General features: G+C 40.5%; 1 protein-coding gene across 1 annotated transcript in view; it reads left to right on the top strand.

The window, feature by feature from the left end:
- glceb (glucuronic acid epimerase b) overlaps positions 1 to 16,711 on the top strand; it is a 56,144-nt gene extending 39,433 nt beyond the window's left edge. Inside the window, exons 4-6 of the mRNA XM_005930432.3 lie at positions 7,084 to 7,329; positions 13,654 to 13,946; positions 14,379 to 16,711. Coding sequence (XP_005930494.1) covers positions 7,084 to 7,329; positions 13,654 to 13,946; positions 14,379 to 15,110 — 1,271 coding nt within the window. The 3' untranslated portion in view covers positions 15,111 to 16,711. The remainder of the gene's footprint in view (positions 1 to 7,083; positions 7,330 to 13,653; positions 13,947 to 14,378) is intronic.
- Positions 16,712 to 22,323: the final 5,612 nt, after the last annotated feature.

Raw genomic sequence — 22,323 nt, 5'->3', positions numbered from 1 at the left:
ATTAAGACTGGTTATGAGCAATATAAATAGCCAACACAGCAGGAGACTTTTGCTAATTTGTGCATGGAAACAAATTGAAAGCATTTTAGAAAGGTAGATCGCCCCCCCCCCCCCCCCCCCTCATTAATGTTGTATTATTTCACTCACTCACAACTCATCTGCTGCTAATCAGATGCTATTAATCATGTTAATTTTTATGACCTGGCCCACCCGCTCTGCTGATTAACTGCAGTGCCGGAGGATGTTACTGCGATCAGCACATCACTTTCAGCTTGTGATGAGATGGCTGACTGCCGTCGCCAGCTGCAGCCCAAGACAAAGAGGACGCAGCTGAGTATATTGATAAGTAATGCATTTGTCAGAGTACACAGTCACAAAACCCATTGGCTATCTTCTCATGATTTAGCCACAAGGGACATCAGCCAGTGTTTCAGGGCTTCAATTGCGACCATCCAATGACAGATAACGACTATCTGGGACAAAACGTCCAGTTTCATATGCTGGTGAGATTTACAGTCCAACTATGAATGCAGGCGTATTTTAAAAGGCATTAACTGATCTTCTTTGTTTGTTTTTTTTACTCAAGACTGAACATTTAGTTGCTTGCATACAGAGACTGCTTAAATGTTGTGCGTCAATAAATCCTGACATGCAAGTGGAAATTCTTTTTGGCTTCCTTGCTTACAGATAGTAAACACAAAATGCAGTTTTTAAATTAAGGTGTTTATAATTAAGGGGGAAAAATACAAACCCACATGGCCCTGTGTGAAAAACTGACTTCTTCTAAACCTAATGACTGGTTGGTCCACCCTTAGCAGCAACAACCGCAATCAAGCATTTGCGATAACTAGCAAAGAGTCTTTTACAGCGCTGTACAGCGGTCCCTCGTTTATCGCGGGAGTTGCATTCCAAAAATAACCCGCAATAGGTGGAATAAGCGAAGTAGCCAACTTTATTTTTTTCAATTATTATAGACGTTTTAAGGCTGTAAAACACCGGACTACACACTTTATAGACGTTTCTCAGACAGGCAGGAACATTTTCACACTTTTCTCTCTTGTTTAAACTCAAAGTTCAAACCTTCGTGGAAAAATAAGTCCAGTATTATAGAATGAAACCAAAGACACTTTTGTTGTTTGTTGGGGAGAAAACTTACAAACATACAGTGCAGCACTTCAGAGTCACACTGCTAGTGACCGAAGATTTATGTAATTTGACAAGCTGAACTCATTCTGTACTGTACAGAAGACACTGCATGCGATTGATTGACAATGGTCTACAGCCACTCAAGACCCAGAACACAAAGCGCTGTAAGAAAGGAAAAAAAAAAGCATGTAAAATTCCACCCCAAAAAATCAGTGAAATGGCGAAAGGTGAACCGCGTTATAGCGAGGGACCACTGCGCAGGAATTTTGGCCCACATTGGAAGGTTTTCAAGCATAATCTGCCTTTTTAAGGTTGTGCCACAGCACCTCAATTGGATTCAGGTCAGGACTTTAACTAGGTCGCTCCAAAGTATTCATTTAGTTTTTCTAAAGCCATTCAGCCTTTACTGGTGTGTTTTGGTCACAAACAGATGGCCGGATATTCTCCTTCAAGATGTTTTGGTAGACAGCCAGAATTCATGGTACCATGGTACCATTACCAGGTCCTGAGGCAGCCCAGACTACCACCACCACAATATTTTATCACAATATTAGCTTTTGTCACATCAGTCCAGAGTATTTTCGCAGATCTCTCAGGGATCATCAAGATATTTTTTTTTTTGGGGGGGGGCGGGCAATGTGAGATGAGTCTTTGTGTTCTTTTTGGTCAGCAGTGCTTTTCTCCTTGAACTCCCTTTTTCCTAATCTCTTTCTTATTGTTGATTCATGAACTTTGACCTTAACTGAGACATTTGAAAGCCTGTGGTTCTTTAATGATGTTCTGGGGTCTTTTGTGACCTCCTGGATGAGTTGTCATTGTCCTCTTTGAGTAATTTTGGTTGGCTGTCCACTCCTAGAAGGTTTCACCACTGTTTCAGATTTTCTCCATTTGTATATAACGGCTCTCACCATGATTCACTGAAGTCCCAAAACCTTAGAAATGACTTTGTAACCCTTGCCAAACTGGTAGATGTCAGTGACTTTGTTTCCCAGGTGTTTCTTTAGATCGTGGCATGAGGTGCTGCTTTCGGAGATCTTTTAGCCATCTTCACTTTGTCAGACAGGTTCTGTTTAAGTGATTTCTTGATTCAGCAGGTCTTTCAGTAATCAGGTTTGAGTGTCTTTAGTGAAACTAAACTCAGCTTTCCAAAGAATGTGGGTAATTAGAGTTAATTCATGATTTAACAAGAGGAGGGATTACTTTTTCAAACAAGACCAGATAGGTTTGGATAACTTTTCTCCCTTAATCAATGAAATCTTCATTTAAAAACTGCAATATGTATTTACTCTTGTCATCGATGTCTAATATTAAAATTTGTTTGATCATCTCAAACATGTAAGTGTGGCAAATATTCAATATACTAGGAAATCGGGACAGGGGCAAAAAATTTTCACACCACGGTAGTTATAATACTCTGCAGTAACACAATCTTAAATCACGTTCTGTCTAATTTTTGTCTGGTATATTTTTTCCACCTTCCACTATCCTCTCCTATGTTGATTGTTTTGGTGCAGACCAACGTCACTCCAATATATGCACAAGAAAAGAGCCCTTAAAAAATAAAAAAATATATATAGTAGGGGTGCAACGATACTCGTATCGATATTGAACCGTTCGATACAGTGCTTTCGGTTCGGTACTCATATGTATGAACAATACAAAATTTTTAATTTATATTATCAACTTTTCTTCTGACGATGCTGTCTGTGTTGAGCGCTCAGTGGATCTGCGTTCGACTACTCCGCCTAGGCTACACTGTCGAGCGCAGGTCCACTGAGCGCAGCACAAGCTAGTAAGGCAGAAGCTAAGCTCGTTGCAACATGGCAAATTGAACCTCCCCCACCCTCATTCAGATCTGGCATTTGGAACTATTTTGGTCTTCATGTGAAGTATGACCCTGAAGGTAAGCGCGTTATGGACTAAAGTAAAACAGTATGTTGGATGTGCCACGCAATGCTCAATTACATGGGTGGGAACTAGTGTGTTAGCGCAGTTAGCTCATTAATGTGTTGGCCGTCTAGCCCCATGCACGGGGCGATCCGCGGTAGCTCTTTAACGGAGATTTGCCGTGTTGTGGCGTTAAGGTCATTTCAACGAGATTAACGCTGACAGCACTAGTGGGAACACAACGAATATGACTGCACATTTACGCCGACATCATCCTAGTGCAAAGACAAGTGGAAGCAGACAAAAACAACATGCATGCTACAAACTTTACCCGAGTCATTTAGACAGCGTTAGCACATGATTCTCCTTATATGTTTAATATGCTGCTGAGAATATAGCCCAGAAGAAGCGTATAGTATATCTTTTATTTTGGAAAGAGCCATTTCTCTGTAATAAACTCTTTTCCAAAGATGAGTGATTCCTCAATCAGATAGATTAATTATTTTATTACTTTGTTGTTTCAACAACATTAAATTTAAAAACTGTACTTTTGAGTTAAAAATATATATTTATAATTTTAATAAATGACAAATTAAAAAAGCATGAACATTTTTTTGTATCGAAAAAATATCGAACTGTGACACCAAAGTATCGAACTGAACCGTTTTATGACCTTTTCAAACAGCCATTTTATTACTTGCACACTGTGCCCATACGTACGTGACACTTGATATATTTTACCTAGCACCTGCGCACACTCACTAATAGATACTTCTACTACTTGGATGAATTTTCTCTGAAAAGAATCTAGTATATTGGTGCAAACCAGTGTGATGTATCAGACAGTTAGTCCACAGAAGCCATAATATAATTCACTCAAGTAGACTGAACAATTTGATCTGTGTCCTGCCAAATTAAATCAAAATACAGTTTGGAGTCATTCTTTTGATCTGTGTAATTATCCACCAGCCTTCCACCTACAGCATATGCTGCATTTAGAGCAGGTTCTTATACACACTTTCAGAAATTGTAATGTCCATGTGAATAAACAGAAAATCATTTCCCTTAAGTGCTTCTTGATGTATTCAGCTCAAATACACAGCCATGATGCAAAAGTTAAAGCTGCATTAAGCTTTTTTTAGTTATCATACAGTAGAATTGCAACAAAACCTCACAGAAACACAACCTTAATATATCATTCATTTATTAAGTTGTTAGTAACTGTTTTCTACTTTATTTAAGCTCCCAGCAGAAAAGGAGCAACATGAAAATCCCACTGACATCATATTTTTGACGCTCTGAGAAAGAAAGCACTTGAATATTCAGATCTATTTATTTTCTTTAGCTCCGCTTTAGGCAACCACCAACTCCTGAGGAAAACATCTTTACCTTTAGCTCCTACATGCTGAATGTTCTCCATCAATGTACTTTGGCTGTCTTGACAGTGAGTTATTCTGAGGTGTTTTATAAAAGAAATATTTCATTTAGACAAAGCTAAAATCTGCAAAAGTGCTTGAAATCCCTCTAAGTTCAGCACAACAGCAAGTTACAAATTACCGGCGGTGGTTCACTGTTTAATATTAAAGAAATGCTCAGTGGAGCTTACATATTCCTGACCTGGTAGAGGTCAAAAACAAAGCTTTTGTTTGGTTTTTTTAAATGAGAGAAAAAAAATTGTATCAGTTTTCCTCTCCGTGTAAATTCCAGTAGGCGTCGAGCCTCAGAGCCTACTGCAATTTACAGACCAATCTTTTTCTAGAAAAGTCTGCTCTTTGGAGTCAGCAAAATATATGGAGGCTTAACAGTCATTTCCATATGGATTACTTGGTGTTATGCAGTGGGTAGCACAGCGTTAGGATTTTGACAGTCATTTTCCTTAAGTTGTCAAGGGAGATGCCGGTAACAAGCCAGGCAGGGAGTTAAGGCATGGAAGTGTGTGTGTGGGAATGTATAAATGCATGCAAGCTGTCTTTCTGGGCTCTTATTTATGGACAGTATAGTGAATATCAGTTCTTGGGGCATCGCTGCATCCTTTGTGCTTGTCTCCTGACAGGTTATTAACAGAGTTCAGAGCATTGTTGGGTCAAAGACACCACATGAACTTGTTCAGTGCCTCCTAACTTGTTTTTACTGCCATCCAAACTTAAGAGGAGGAGGATAATTGGAGCAGTCAGATGGCACGTATTCATTGAAGCCATGTGCCCCCGATTAATGTTAGCTATTAAAAATATTTTAGTCATGCATGTTGCGACCCACTAATGCGCGAACTTTTTAACACAAGAAAAATGAAGTGCATCGTGATAAAGCTGTTATAAAGCATAACTGTTAATTTAAGCGTGCCTCACAGGGTTCAAAGCACGTAATTGAGTGGTATGGGTGGGGGTGTTGGCGGAAGAGCTTTAGCTCTGCTTGACCTGCTGCAGCAAGGACGGACTGCTCACACAACTTATTGATGGCCACTTCTATGTCACGTTGACTTTTGAAAGGGAAACCATGAGTGCAGGCACGTGGAAAATCCTCTGTGGATCGGAGTGAATGTGTGCAGCTAGGCTGCGCTGGAAACACTGCGGGGAGCAGCTGAAAATTGTGCCACATTTTCTGCCTGTCAGTGTGACTGCCAGTCTGCAGTTAAGAAGAAGAATTCTCTCTGAAATAATTCTTCACACTTACGCACATGCAGCCCATGAAATGTAAGCTATTAATCTCTTAAGAGCTATTTGTGTCAAGTTTTCTGCGTGCAGAAGTAGACTCTAAACAGAACATGTGGTCAGACCCCTGCGAGTGTGCTTCGTAATGGATGGGCAGCCATTGGTTACTAATACCTGTGTTTTTGAATAGAACATCAATAAGTCCTTGTTGCTGCATTAACTCCTGGTGCAGTGTTTGGGAGCCCCGTGCGGAGGATCAATCGAGGTGGAGAGGTTTCGATAAATCTCCTTGCTGCCAAGTAAAAGGAAGAATTGTGTGTTGAATAAAAGGAGAATAATTAGAGTTTCTTTGTGTATTTAATGGGGGTAAGAACTGAAAGAGTGCTGCATGATCCTACTTTGACCAGAGTGTGCCTGTATGTGTGCAAATGGATTCTTTCCTTTCTACGTGCGTGAATAATCACCCATTGTCTTTTTAACTGCTGTTGAAATTGCCTGCTCTTTTTTTTTTCCTTCTTATTTGTGAGCTGAGTTTTATGTGCACAGGGTCCTAAAAAGTCATTTCAGTCATAAAAAGATTGAGCTTCCTTCCTGAGTTGGTGTTGGGCAGCTGGACTTCTACACTGTACAAGAGGAGATGCTAAAATGGACTTGCTATGTATGCGGTGGTGATTAGTTTAGAAGGAGGCGGCGTATTGTCAGCCCTAATCTGAGTTTATTACATTCTTCTTAGAAAGATGGGGTTTGGGTAGCACGTGTGCATTCCCTGTCACAAGGTCTTAAAATGAGCTATCTGTTAATCAGAGTGATTCTCCTGGCTGAGCTATTTTTGGCTGCATGAACATGGAAGCTCGCCTCCAGTGAAATGCAATAGATTAGGTTGAATTTCACCACACCGTCTAATCATTTATTGTAGCTGGTGGCATTTATTTTCTAACCTTTTTCTTCTTCTCTTAAACAATTTTTTTTGTTTTGTTTTACTAAAGGTATTTTTTTTTATTGCCCTAGTCGGCCTCTAGTCTCCAGGAGATGAGAAGTTCTAAAATTTATAGTGTTTGTATTAATATTTAATTTTGGACCAGTTTCTTTTTATACTGTGGTTATGAACTCGGTGTCATGCTGCACTTAACAGATTTAGTCATTCTTCAACAAAGTTTAAAAAAAAAAAGTAAGGCAATGTTATGACAAGTGTCATCTTAAAAAGAACATCTGCTTGAAATAAACTGCAAAGAGCTTAAAAGAAAACCCAGCTTATCATGTCAGCCAAGATTAAGAACCATCGCTGTGCTTCATAAAAGTTCCAGCCAGTTTTAAAGCGACTGCACTTCTTGCATATCAGGCTATTTCCAGTATTTATTTAACATTAATATCCTCCTTTTCTTCCTTCTTTCTTTCCACCCAGGCGTGCCTCTGTCCACTCAGTGGGGCCCTCAGGGCTACTTTTACGCCATCCAGATTTCCCAGTACGGTTTGAGCCATTACAGCAAAAACCTGACCGAGCGCGCTCCCCACGTTGATGTCTATGACACGGCCGAGGAGAGGGACAGCCGAGCCAACGCCGCGACCTGGAGTGTACCGAAAGGTTGCGGGCTCAGCCGCGTCTATGACAAGACCAGGGCTACCTCCGTGCGGCAGTTCAGCGCTCCAGGTATTTAAGCCTTCCATTAGCCCAGATGGCCTCTGGGCAAGAAGCTTATCTCGTGTTAACTGTGGCTGTAGCAAGCATCCCCTGAGGACAGGATGATAGTCTGCAGTGAGTCAGCGCCACAGGAAGAGTACGCTGACAGGCTGTCTGGTCTGACAGTGGACCCACAGCATAATGATATTCTTAGACAGTGTGATGGTTAAAGAAGCACACATTTCATCCTGTTTTGTCCTATTAATCAGACACTGAAATTGCAGCTGGTGTTAGAGACAAAAACATTTTGATGAGATTAGTTCAGTTTTTTCCCTCTCTGGTAAAATATAAATATGTAAATGTAGGTGTTGAAATGGAACTTCACCATCTTTATTAGTCGCAGGCAAAATAAAGCCATTATAGGTTATTGTGTTCTTTGTAAGGACTTGTTTTATGTCACTTTTTGTTAACACAAGAGTACTTATACCATTTAAAAAGGAGCTATTTCCTGCCAGGACCTGTTGTAGCAGTCAGTATAAAAAGTATCAGTTTTAGCCGATTCAAAGTACATTTCTACTAGACTGTATGTGGGTATTTCCATTGCATGTGTTAATAAACATATGTAGAATAGATTAACCCTTTAATGCTGATTTGCCTACTATATTAGCACCAGCATTAATAGCTGTGAAGCTAATGGTAGTTCACTATGCTGCAGTGGCAAGCTAGTGTCACTGAGTGGTCATCAGATAACTGTCACTGTCAGAAGTGATGTATTAATGATTTTATCACTGTTGCCCAGAGTTTATTCATCAACAATTAGTTTTTTAACGCTTAATTAAAATGTATTTTAGTAACACAGTACTAGCAGTATCATAACAGAATGTGTTATTAATAATCTATGAAGGCTCGTGATAAGTGAAGGCTACCGAAGACGTTTTCTTTGTTTGTTGTCGAGGTTTCAGTGAGATTTGAATGTTGCAGTAAGAACCGCAGCAGAGACTGATGAATATTAACATATACTGCCTATTTCTCCATAAGTGCTTAGTTAATAGGGCTTCAGAAAATGGAGAATTTCATCACTTGTAATAAAACAGACTGAATAATGGGGCTGTCCTTGCTGCCATTTCGCACTGTTTCAACTATGAGGAATCTAATTTCATTCAGCTCACTCACTCATATGGCCTTCTCTCTTATGCATCTAAAAATTGATCTATAAAAAGGGGTAAAAAAGAAAAAGGAACAAGTCTCCCACTTCATGTTTTTACATTGTTCCAAACAGAGTTGTATTGAGGGCTGCAGCATGTGGTGGGTATGGATAAGATACTGCAAGTTTGAGCAGGCGACTCTTATTCTCACCGTGTGGTTGACTTGGAGGAGACGCGGTGCCATTTAGGGAGAAATAAATTGCTGTTACATCTGCTTCAGAGTATGCCTGAATAATTTCATATATGCATATTTAGACTGAAATTGTTGATCTAAGAGTGCTTAGACTGTAGCTTGTATTATCATTTATTAACTCTCTGTGACGTATTTACTCAACTCTTGTCATGTTCGTGTTAATCCTGTGAGTCGGCAAATTAAGAAAAAAAAAGGAGACTCTGCTGGTGCTTGATTAATGTGCTCTTCTGTGTAGCTTTACACTCAGTTTTAGATTCTTTGTAGAAGTACAAACATTAACAAACGACCTTATGTTTGTTTCAGATAAGCTTGCAGGTAGCACAAAGTTATTGGATTTAACACTGTAAAGAAAACTAGTGAGCACAGATGCTCCCACAGAACCATTAATCTTATGATTTAATACTTGTCACAAATATGTTAGTACATTTATTTCAAATTGTTTCAGTTTGTTATTTTATTTTTTTTGCAAGAGTTTATAGTTTAAAATTGGAAGTGTGAGAATAGTCTGAGAATCCTAGGGGATGATAAATATAGAGGATCCCTTGGGAATGCTGCAATATGGGCGTCTTTCTCGACACTATACTTTACTATCGAAGACAGCACTGCACCTGAGATGTTCACTCTGTAGCATACCTTATTCCAACGACGATCTAACAACAAGCACAAAATACACAGTGTGAAACGGCAGCTATGCACTGGCTGTTGTAAAAGTCACATTTGCAGAGTATCTCTATAATAAAAGCATCAACCACTGACACAAATAATATTCCCAGGAAAAGCAGGATTTGCACGGGCTAATGTTCATTTAGGTTAACTGTAAGGTAGCAGAGCATGAAACGGTGGTCTCAGCTAAGCCTGGGGACTTTAAAAGTGTTCTTTTGCTTTGGGATTCACACTGATGCTCAAATAAATACTCTTACCAGCTTGATAAATGTTTCATTTCTTGTGTCTAAAACGAAAAAAAAAAAACCATCAGCTGATAGGAGATTTTTAAGTCGCCAAATATAAGATAAGATAAACTTTAATATCAGTAATGGTCTTAAAACTTGGTCAGGCTCTATTGTTAACACATGATCAGACTCTAGACAGTGTGCAGTGTTTTCTGTTATTATGTTGTGAAACAGGAAATGCAGCACCTCTGTGCATCTTTCGAGTGGTAAATTAAAGCTCTACTCATCAGATTGGTTGTTACAGTAAAGATTGGAGATCTTGGCCTAGTTTTAGAGCTTTAAAGTGACCGAGGCCAGGAGATAGCTGGCAGAGTTATTTTGGGGATTGGAAGAAGTCAACATCTTATACCCGGTGCTGACTGTGAGCTGTCTTTATTCTCCTCTGATCTCCTGCTGATGTTTCCAGGACACACTCTCCGTCCCGTCCTCTGCCGAGCTCCTGTCTCTACAGTAATCCCCCCCCCCTTCTTCCACTTTCAACCTCTCATCATCACCAATTTCTTTTTTTCCACCACCCTCCACTTTTTCCCCCCTGCTGCTTGCTCACTTTGCTTTAAAGCTGAGCTCACCATTATTGCTCTTTCCTACCTTGACTTCATGTTATCATGATCATTTCTCACTAAGTAGCCTTCATTCTCCATTTATCTTCCCTGTCTAATCCAGATTTCTGTCAGTCTTCCACCTCTGTTGACTTATTTCCACCCACTTATCGCCCCTCAGCACTGCTGTGCTTCCTAAACATTGCAGTCATATTTCCCCAATCCATTCTGATGCCTTATTCTTGTCTCTCATCAAACTTTCCTCATTTTCTTCCTCTGCTGTCAGTTTTCCTTTCTGTCTCTGCCTCCCTACACTTCCTCCTCCTACTCCCTTCTTCCTGTTGCAGTCCTTCTTTTTTTCTTTCCTCCTTACTGTATCTAGGGCACGAGTGTTGAGCAATCTCTCCAAGCCTCTGACAACTGGATCAATCGTCAGTCCCCTGATAATAACCTACCATCCACCATCTGCACTTTCCTGCCCAAACGCTGTCTGCCACTGAGCACCTTTATTTTCTCAATCCCCTTGTGGTTGGTTGATAGTTCAGAAATGCACTTTGTTCCCCTGATAAGGTGGAATCACGCTATCAAAGAAAAATAGCTTTTGTGGTGTGTGCAGACGACCCTGCGCGGGTATCTGTGGTACCATCTGCACGGCAACTTTGGCATGAACAGTGCCATCCTTTGTGACCGCAACGAGTCACCCTTCACCACTCGTTCAATCGAGGAAAAGCGAGTTAGCCTGTGTCTGTGTCTGAGTTTCCAGACTTGTACTGTATCATTACTGTCATGTTGAGACCGGTTAAAGAGCAGCCTAGTCCCTCGGCAAAAGAGCAGCGACTACATACACTTACTAGTTTTGCTACAGAAACGGTGTTACTCATGAGAAATGGCTAATAGCTACACTGCTTGTAGGATAAGCATTATGGTTGACATGTCTCGGATTAGTACAGAGCCATGGTTTCACTTTAGTAAATACTTAATAATAATGTATGTAGATGGAGTGGAAGAACAGCTAACATCAGCTACATGAGGTTTAGTGATGATACTGAACCACAGTCGGCTTACTTTGTCTTTTTTTTAAATGTATGAACACAAAATATCCTTTAAAGAATTTTTCTTCCTTTTTCAACCAAACCCAGTCAGTGATCTAATAAATATGTCAGTCAATAATAACTGCTACCACAATCTGATTTCATGCTTCGAACAGAACAAGTAGTTTTTCCCAGATCAGCGGGGATCATTTAGGTTGGTTAACTTCCAGCAGCTGCTCTTAGCTCCGTTACATCCTTGCAAATCTTGGTGCTTTTTGTTTTTATTTTAATTGTTATAGTCCTATTTTGTGGGCGCTCTTGATGAGAAGTCGCCCACCTCTTGTCTGATGGCTGAATGTGAGGCTGCAGAGATAAGAGATGTGGCGTTTGCATTTGAGCAGCTTAAAAACAACTCTGATAGAGGTGAAGGAGACTGAACTGTAAACGGTGGATTCGACATCAAAAGCGGTAGCGCCGGGTCACAGGCGTGAAACCTCTTTCTTTGAATCCTTTGTGGATTATTAAGCAATCTGAACCCATCACAGGAAAAAGAATGCAACTATACCGAGAGATTATCCTGCATGTAAATACTTTGAGGTGGTGTTGCAGAGAAAGGTGTGATTTTCAAAAAAGTCTTTAGAATTGTATCTTTTCATATCAAAGTCAACAGTGTCTGTCGTGGCTGAATATTTATCGAGATCTTCTTGGGTCTTGGAAAAAAGCTGTTTGCTCACAATCCCCGTGCAAAATAACACAAAGTTTCAAAGAAGAATGGTGCAGGGGAATTTCAGAGCATTAGGTGTAAAGCTGCTGAAGAGCTTTCTGCACAGACTGAAGACTGAAGTAACCAAAGAGGAATTTTCTCACAGTTTGGGGGAAAAAAACTGACTGATTAATCAATATCGGAAAAAAAAAACTGTTTGCAGTCCTAAATACATTAAAACTTTCCAAAAAAACCACCCCTTATTATTGTTTTTTAATTAAATTTGCTGTTTTAGCTGTGCATGTGCTGTAGTGATGGAAAAATCACACTTCCATCGACTGTTGTCTTGTCACTTGTCAGGTCTTTTGTTGTCCGCACATGTACTGCAGGCACTGTGCACGCTTTCAAGTGTTCGTCTCACACACTCGGTCATGTACACAAGCGTGATTTACACAGGCGTATTTCTAGCCGCGTGTCATCCCCGTCTCCAGACTTATTGCTAAACAGCTAGGGAGCCCGAGCGGTGGAGGTGGAATCTCGTCTATATTCCCTGCCCATCCTTTATTGATGGCAGAGTAATCACAGGGCCAGAGTACAAATCCACTTACTCTCTGCATTGCCTTAAGTAATGGATTTATGAGTGCATTAAAGAGCCGTAGTCATCCAGAGGCCCCTGCCAGACTGTCTCTCTCCTTCATTCTCTTCCTGATCGACTGTCTTTGAGCCTCACTAGGCCTCATCTGCTTCTGCTTTCTCAGCGTATGTGATGTGAGATCTCTCCGTCTTCTGATTTCAATTGTCTCCTCACTATTGGCTCATTTTCACCCTCTCCCATCTAGGCCTGGCTTTAAGAGCTCTTGTGTGAGCCATCACTCCATTACTCTCCTTTTCCTTGACTTTTTGACCCTTTCTCTTCTTTATCCTTGGAGGAGCCTCGATTAGAAAACATTCTCCTCGTTTTTTTTGTTGTTTTTCTGCTGTGCACACCAAAGAGTAAGGCAAAAGCAGAGATCATTCTTGAACCGCTCGCTGCTTCGGGGTCTTGAAATGAAGTCGGAGCTGAACTATAGTGACACAAAGGTGATCCAGTGTCAGAGGTGGCAGTGTGGAAAGTAAAAATCATCCGAGTTTCTACTTAAGCTCTGACTGGAGGAGATGCGGGGATGCAAATAGAGAAGTTGCAGTATATCAACTTCTTCTTTCACTCTGTTGTTCCCTCATGCTGCTCCTCTATTCCTTTCCACACTGTCTTCTCTCTCCTCTCTGTCCTCCTTATTAAGCTCAGTGTGCAGAGACACAGCCGTACTGCACATCCCAGGAGAAGCTCGTGTGTGTGTGTGTGTGTGTGCACTCTCTCTCTCACACACACACAAACAGCAAGGAACATCACATGGGTAATAATACAAAATCCAGGGTAGTTAAAATGTTAAGCTTCTGACCAGTGATTGATTTTAAAGTAGGCTCATTGTTATTGATCATTGAGAGTATTAAAAAAGGGGAAAAAAAAGATGAGCCATTATATAAACAGACCACCAGAGGAGTGTATTAAGAGACAGACTCTGATTTAAAAAGCTTCCAGTAAACTAAAAATAGCACGTTATCAGCCAGTAATCATCAAGTTCTTAAAGAAGTCAGTCAAATGAGACCAAGTGTCTTTGAATAAATGTTTTTTCTCCCGCAATTTTGACTTATTTATCTGCTGCACCCACCCCACTCACTTCCCATTACCACAGACTCCTCCGAAGGCGTGTCCCTCCAGATGGGCAACTCCAAAGACTTCATCCTCAGCTTGGACCTCAAGTTTATCTCCAACGGCAGCGTGTCTGTAATCCTTGAAACCACAGAGAAGGGCCCTCCCTTCACAATCCACTACGTGACCAGCACACAGCTCATCGCCTTCAGAGAGCGTGACATCACCTACGGGATTGGACCGCGAACCGCTTGGAGCACTCTGACCCGGGATCTGCTCACCGACCTCAGGAAGGGCGTCGGGCTGTCCAACACAAAGGCTGTTAAGGCCACAAAGGTCCGTTCAACTCAAAGCGCTGGTTCAAAAAGCACCTCTGCTCAAATATTTGTGGTCTAGTGACGATGCACTTGCAGCTGGGATAATTAGTTGATTAGTTGAACTGGCAGCTCTCATTTTAAAAGCAAAAGTTCCACAAAAAAAACCTTTAATGTACTTTTTGTACATTTTTCACTACTTTCTCACATTTTATAGAAAACAGTCCATTAAGGAAATATAGTTACATTTACGGTGATGTATGCATTTCATTATCAAAGCTACTTACAAGTCTTTGCCACTTGTATTGTGTCAGAGGGTTTCTTTGTGTTAGATTTAACTCCATGTATGTGAACTAAATACTGTTATTATTTGGCTTTATGAAGACTAAATCTGCAGTGTGTAGAACTCATGAATGCCAAGTCCTAACTCCCTTCATCTACTGTCTCTTTTCAGATTATGCCCAGACGTGTGGTGCGATTAGTCCTGCATGGGCGTGGATTTGTTGACAACATCACCATCTCCACCACTGCGCACATGGCCGCCTTCTTTGCCGCCAGCGACTGGCTGCTGCGCAACCAGGACGAGCGAGGCGGATGGCCTATCATGGTCACCCGTAAACTAGGCGAAGGCTTCAGACCTCTGGAGCCCGGCTGGTACTCGGCCATGGCTCAGGGCCAGGCCATGTCCACCCTTGTGAGAGCCTACCTCCTCACCAAGGACCAGGCGTACCTCAACGCTGCCCTGAAGGCAGTAGGACCTTATAAGGTGCCTTCAGCACAGCATGGGGTCAAAGCTGTGTTCATGAACAAGTATGACTGGTATGAAGAATACCCCACCACACCCAGCTCCTTTGTGCTCAACGGCTTCATCTACTCCCTGCTGGGGCTCTACGACTTGACTGAGACAGCTGGAGAGAAGCTCGGCAGGGAGGCAGGGCAGCTGTTCAGCCGCGGCATGGAGTCACTGAAGGCCATGCTGCCGCTCTTTGACACCGGGTCTGGGAGCATTTATGACCTGCGTCACTTCATGTTGGGCACTGCGCCCAACTTGGCTCGCTGGGACTATCACACCACACACATTAATCAGCTACAGCTGCTGGCATCCATAGACAACTCTCCCATCTTCAAGGATGTGGTCAAGCGCTGGAAAACCTACTTAAAGGGGATTCGTGCCAAGCACAATTAGACTAAACTCCAACCCACACACTATAAAGGCTGAGATGAGAAGAAGATCGATATATTCTGTGCGACTGAAGGAATGAATGAGCGGCCTATGCTCGCGTGCACGTCCTCGATCTGGTTGAAGTCCAAAATCTGAAGTATGAGTTTAATCAGCTGAAGCTCTCAATACTCTCTCGTGTGCTCTGTTGCAGGTTTTTTAATTTCTGCAACATCCACTGTAGCTCTCCTCTCCCTGTTTCTTTTCTTTTCCTTCACCTCTTGAGTTAGTGTTTGTAGTTATGCACAAACCTCATTTCAAAGTGAGAGTGTCTGCATTCAGGAAGAAAGTGTGCATGTGTTCGTGCGTGTGTGCGTGCGTTTTTAAAAAGAATATATGACATTGGTGAAAGATTAAAAACTCTGTGAATCACATTTCAGACATTCTTCGATGCATCCAGCACATTTTTCTTCTGCAATAGTATTTTTTTTAACGTCATTTCAGATTAAAGTTTATTAAAACAAACTGTATATAACAGAATATATTATAAATTATTTGAAGGAGAACGTTGCCAAAAAACAAAAAAGCGCATCTTTTCAATATATAAGAAGCATTCGAATATTTCACCACAACAACATTTTTAATGCAAACCCTTCAATACTAAACAGTTTTAAATTACAACGCAGGACTTTGTTTTTAAGTGTCTCACATTTAATGTTTGGTTAGAGATGTTTATTAGAGAATTCATCCCTTTGTGGAAATGCTAGAAAATCAAACGTTTTATGATTCTGTCTAAACACAGATTAATGTTAGCCAATAATTATAGTATTATGTCTTTAGTAGATTTATCTTTTCCCCTCTAAAGTAAATGTGAGGCTTCTGTTAAGCTGCTTGAAAGCTCTCTGAGTAATAATCGAGCTAGTTCTCAGTAGCAATGTGATTGTTCCTGTGGTATTCACTGAGATAAATCAATGCAGCCCTGCAATAATGCTTAAAAATGAGGAAGTTATCATAATTAGCTGTAGCTTCTGTAATGTTGCTACCTGTATCCGATGGTCAGGCAGTGATACCACCGTGTAACCGTTTTTGTTCAAGGTTGCAACTTCACATATGATTAACTTTGAGTTCAGCGTGTTTATTAACACATGTGTGTCCCATGTGAGAAATCCCAGCTGGCTGAATTTAAGACCAGGATAAATGCTCGCTTCTTTTCAGCTGCACAATCTAAAGTTTTGTTTCAAAAAGAAAAACTGTGTTTCCTACTTACACGCGTGATCGCAGGCCTGAACGAGGCTAAACATTTAATACTAGATTAACCAAGAGGCATCAGTTAAAAGGTGATACTAATGTGAAACTTTAAATGCCAGACTCCAGCTCCCCACGTCATTGTTATAATTTCAGATCTGTGTTTTTTGCTTGGTGTGAATATCAGCACCGTCAGTCGTAGCCACATTTTAATTCATTCTTGTGCCCACCCCCCTCGTTCCCCTCCTCCTTTTTGACCTTTTCAGCTCGTTGTTTACTCGGGAACTCGTCTGAAAAGCCTTTCTTCTGTAACTCATACTTGGAACATGATAATTGCAGGATACAAGCGTAGGTGGTGTAGATGTCTCTGTTGTGTATTGGAGGAGATGAACGTGGGCAGCAGAAGCACAGCTGCATCTCACTACAATGTTAATTCACACCATTTAAATAGACAATGCCAGGAAGTACTAAAGCTGGAGGTAAATTCCTGACGAGCATGCAAAGGCTCGGTCCCAGCAGGCTCTCGTTGCTCCTCTCAGCCGCTGCGAGTGCATGAACTCGGCGTTTTTAATCTGAGCGCTGCCCTGTTGACCGCCGAGCGCAGAGAAAGAGGCCTGCCTGCGCTCTAACAATTCACCCGGCTAATAGGCTGGAGAGCCTGTTCACGGTACAGTCGCTGCTCACGGATGAGTCGGCGTTCACCGGCATCGTACTCACAAACAACACAAAGCGGAGCCCTCAGCAGCAATGAGGCTTTCATTGATCCAGCTTTGAAGATTTAAAGAAGCTGCAGATTGGTTTCTTCTGAATCCTGTTTAAAAATATATATATATAACGCCAGTTTTTTGAGACAAAAATCGTTTTCCCACAAAGGCAGCGTTTCAGGTTGTTTGAGTTTGCACTGGCAGGACAAAAATACATCCAAGTTCCCTTTTTCCAAACTGATTAACAAATCCTGACTTGAGTAGAAAAGCAGAACACAATAATGCACATTTAAACATCAAGTTTAATCACAAAAAACGTTTGGTTCTCAAAATAATGGTTCTAATGTGTAAGCATGTCTCTAATCTATTTGTTATATAACCCTGCTTTGTCATTTATTGTTTTTGTACTCTTGTTTTATAATTGAAAAATTACAACTGTGTCCAATAAAGAGGGAACCTTATAACTTTTAACATTTATTTTCCATCAATCTTTTTTTTTAAAAAAAATGATGATTATATTAATTTTTATTCATTTTTCTCCTTTATAGGTTGTGGGAATGTTTATACCATAAAAGATGTTTGAGATCTTTGGATAATCTGTTAGGGTTTTTCATTTTGTTGTTGTTGTTGTTGTTGTTGTTTTTGCTGATTCTAGTTTTCTTTACTTCCTGTTGGCTTTTTCTTCCTGTAAACACTTGCATAATTTATACACGACGAGCAGAAATATGTCCGTTGAAGGCGGGAGTGGGGAGGGGGGGTAACGTTCAGGAGTAGAAGTCTTTGTGTGAGAATAACGAGCTCCATGTTGTTTATACCAAAGTCATTGATTCGAGTGTATTTGTATATTTTTGTGCAAAAACCGACTTCCATTCAGCTTTTTAATGATGTAAAGTCTCCTTGGAGATGTCATGGAGAGACACTGCCTTTTGAGAAATGCTACTTTTTCAGATGTAGGTTGAGTAGATATGTAAATGCTTATTGTAAAAGGGGTTGTGTGCAACTAGAGATTAGTGTTTAGTAAGCTACTGTTTAAAGGGAAATGAGCCAATAGCTGCAGGTTCTCCTTGAGTTTTTTTATTTTATTTAATTTTATTTCTTTTTTTCCTCTGCAGAGGAATAAGAGTTTTTCTAGTTAGACAAAAGCACAACTGTCGATTATCGTCACATGAGTTTAGTTGTATTTCTCTTTTATGGATTACTTTTTTCCTTTTCAGGACAATGTGCAACGCCTTCATTAAGAAAGCTGCTATTGTTATTCACTGTGTAACAGGTATGAGAGCTTCTTTCTCCTCATTTCAGTGGTACCCTCTCCTCTGTCTCTACACTCCTTGTTTCAACACGTCAGCAAATGGCCACTGAGGTCAAATGTGATTTATGCAATAAAATGTTTACTGGGGTCGTGACACCACGAGAGACCCAGAGTTGTTGTACAGACTTTGCAACCGAAGCACAATGTGCAAATGCTACCATTTTTTTAGTCCAATGAAGAGAGGTGTTTATATACAGAGTAAATCTTTGTGCTTTAAGGTTTTGCTTTTTAAAGATGTAAAAAATAATAATAATAAAAAAAAAATCAATAAATAAAAGCATTTTTTTTTCTTAAATTCCTGGTTTGTTTTGTTTTTCAGAGGTTTGACATGAACACAGCAGCCTAATGAAGAATAGATAAAGAATAGATATGTCTAATGAAGCTATAGATTTATGCAATTATCAATCAGTTGTCGATAAATGGTGATCGGTTTTAGCCATTTATCAGTTTCTAGATTTCTAGAAAATATAAAAACATTTATTGGTTGTAGCTTTTCATTTCTGACACTTTTATATTTTTTTTTCCCTCATATTTGATTAACAACTGAATATATTTGATTTGTAACGTAAAGATGGCACCATGGACTTCAAGAAATTAGAACAGTGGATCCATGGAAATCAGTAGAGATGCAAATAAATTAATAGTTATTATATTAAAAGTTACAATTTCAATAATTGAATATTTATAATTATATCTTAAGGATACATCTAAATTGTATTCTAAGGAGTATTATTTTGCAATAGAAAATGAAAAATAGAGCCTGCAAACACTTGCTGACATTCATGTTATTTTGGCATGTTGCCTAGACTAGCACACCCACAGCAACAAGATTGCCCGACAGCAGCAGCTTTCTCAGCAAGTTCGTTCGCTGTGCCGTCTCTTACAATCTCAGGAGCAGGTCGGGGAACACAAAGAACCACCAGATGCACGTCTGATCGACGGTATGTGCTAAACAAGCCCAGCGCACACCGAGAGGTTCCATGTCCATACAACAATGACTCCAAATGATTATCCTACAGCTACACTGGGGGGGATATGATGCATTGTAACCACAATAATTTGGGGTCAGTCTGCTATTGGTTTCTGGATAAAAGGGGTGAAGTTGCCAAATACAGTGATTAACTGTGATAACTCAGGGAAATCGCAAATCTAACGCAAGTAGAACCTGTCTGACGAAAGCGAAGCAGGTTAAAAGATCCTCAAACGCATCATCTCACAATCTAAAGAAGCAGCTCAGAAAACAAAGTCAGTGACCTCTATCATCTGGAAAGGGTGACAAAGTCATTTCTAAGGCTTTGGGACTCCAGTGAATTTCAGTGAGAGCCATTATACACAAAGAGAAAAAGACATCAAAGACACTCCCAGAGTGCATCAACGACTCATCCACGAGGTCACAAAAGATCCCAGAACAACATTAAAGAAGTGCAGGCCTCACTTCAACCAGTTAAGGTCAGAGTTTATAATCCAACAATAAGAAAGAGACTGAGCGAAAATGACAAAAAAATCTTGATGATCCTCTGGGAAAATACTTTGGAAACTGAGTCCTGGTGTAAAATTAACACAGCATTTCATAAAAAGAACATTATATCACCAGTCAAACATGGTGGTGGTAGCATGATGGTCTGAGGCTGCTTTGCTGCTTCAGGACTTGGACGACTTGCTGGAAATCGAACTCTGGATGGCTCAAAAAAGAAAAGTCAGGAAGTCCAGAATTAAATCAGATTAAGACACAAACCTTAAACACGCCCCTCGTGTTTGAAAACTCTCCACAGTGACTGAATTAAAGCAATTCTGCAAAGAAAAGTGGGACAAAATTCCTCCACATCATTATGAAAGACTCGTTGCCAGTTACTTGAACACTTGATTGCAATTCTTGCTGCCATAACTGGCGCAACCAGTTATCAGGTTTAGGGGGCAACTACTTTGTCATGATAAAATTACAAGTAGGTTTGGGTAACTTTTTTCCCTTAATACATGAAATCATCATTTAAAAACTGCATTTTGTGTTTTTGTAGGTTTTTTTTATTTTTTATCCAATATCGAAATGAATTTGATGATCTGAAACATGTAAATGTGGCATATATACAAAAAACTAAGAAATCTGAAAGTGGGCAAATACTTTTTCGCAGCACTGCATGCCAGCATGAAACTAATTAAGTTGGAATTACTGAGTCGCAACGAAAAATTCTGTTCAGGTGAAACCAGACCAGCGGGACTGATTTGATCATCAGTGTAACCATTTAGTCCATCACTCAAGCCTGCACCCCACTAATGTCATTTCTGCCTGCTCGGGTCTAATGACAAACCCTCCTGTATAATTTAATTGTGCGCCTCATAATCAAACCACCTGCTCTGCCATCCTCTGTATTAACATCTCTAATTTCTGATTCGCTGTCATCAGAGAGGGTTGAGTGGCTTTTAACTAGTTCCCAGTTATTCCAGATATACTCCAGTGCCAGATTGTACATGTCAACTGACGCTTCGGCTCCTCTCGATACTTTGAGTGACACTCCACACCCGATCAGATCTTTTCCTTTGAACGACTTTACCTGACGCCTCTGGTAAAGTTGCTGTTTGTATCAGAGCTCTTTCGAACATTTCTAACTCAACTTCACACATTATTATGGGTGACAGGCATTTCTGACTGTATTATAGAAACAGTTTATCCATACTGAACACGGTCTCTGTGAAACTGCTGGGAAGGAAAACAATCCTGATTAATTATTAATCCTAATTAGGCTATTCTGATCCAGTGAAAAAGCGCAGACACCTGAGAAGGACTGTATCTCCTGCCACCCGCTTGCATTTTTCATTACCTTTTGGCATTAATACAATCCACCCATAATTTCTCCCTCACTACCCCACACGTCACATTCCTCCTCTTTTCTTGACGCTAATGATGTTACTGTGCCTCCTGACAGAGTCTGTCTCCCAGTCCTGTAATTAGCCCTACATAAACCCGATAAGCTCGGCCTCTTCACGGCCTTTGTATCAGCCTCTTCTACCTCCTCTGCTGCCATTCAGATGCCTTTGAGATGCCCATGATAAAATTACAGTGAATACTTGGTACTCTGGCGCCCAGAAGCCACAGGCTTTATAGTGTCCATAAATTTACCCACTTGATGAAATTAACACACCGTTGAACCCTGCATTATTGGATTTGTTTGTGTGTTGTCTGGGTTCTCAGGGGAGGTGGGAAAAGAAAAGAAATGGAGGTGGAAATATCGAGCTGAAAGAAAACAGAAACAATGCAACAGTGCAACTTCAAAACTTCCACGGGGTTTGTAGTCTTTTACACGTTGATTGAAATACTTATGTACATGCTGGAAACAGCACTCGGAGATTCTGGTCCATCTACTGATATCCTAAAGGTGCTCAATTGTCATGTTCAAGAAACCACACTGAAGTGATTTGAGCTTTGTGTCATGGTGTATTAGCCTGCTGGAAGATGGGTTCACTGTGGTCATAAAGGGATGGACGTGGTCAGCAATACTCAGGTAGGCTTTGGCATTTAAATGGTGCTCAGTTGCAACAAGTCAAAGTTTATTTCTATAGAACAAATGCTGTACAAGTTTGCAACATATACACAATACACAGTCACTAAATCAACAAAAAATACAGTAAAAAAGACCGTGTTTGCATAATAATATACAAACACTAGGCTCAAAAACAAGCAAGAATAAGCAGGTTTTTAAAAATGCTTTATGATGTTTGAGAGACAGCAGCTCTCATGGAAAAAGGGTAAGTTGTTCCAAAGATTAGGAGCCACCACTGAAAAGCTCCAATCACCTCTGTGTTTAAGCTCGAAACAGCTGCTTAGTAGACCTCAGTGCTCTGGTAGGACTGTAGGGTTACAAACACTCTGTCACTGACGGGGGCCCAAACCATTGGCACTCTTAAATACAAGTAATCGAGTTTTAAACTCGATCCTGAAATGTTTTTATGCTCAAACATCCAGGTAAGGAAATCCCAAAAAGTTGAG

Source organism: Haplochromis burtoni, unplaced genomic scaffold (genome assembly GCF_018398535.1).
Source record: "Haplochromis burtoni strain Fernald_Lab_line unplaced genomic scaffold, NCSU_Asbu1 Contig_129, whole genome shotgun sequence".
NCBI classification, from domain to species: domain Eukaryota; kingdom Metazoa; phylum Chordata; class Actinopteri; order Cichliformes; family Cichlidae; genus Haplochromis; species Haplochromis burtoni.
Note: the sequence above shows the minus strand (reverse complement) of the source record. Positions and strands in the feature narration are given on the sequence as shown.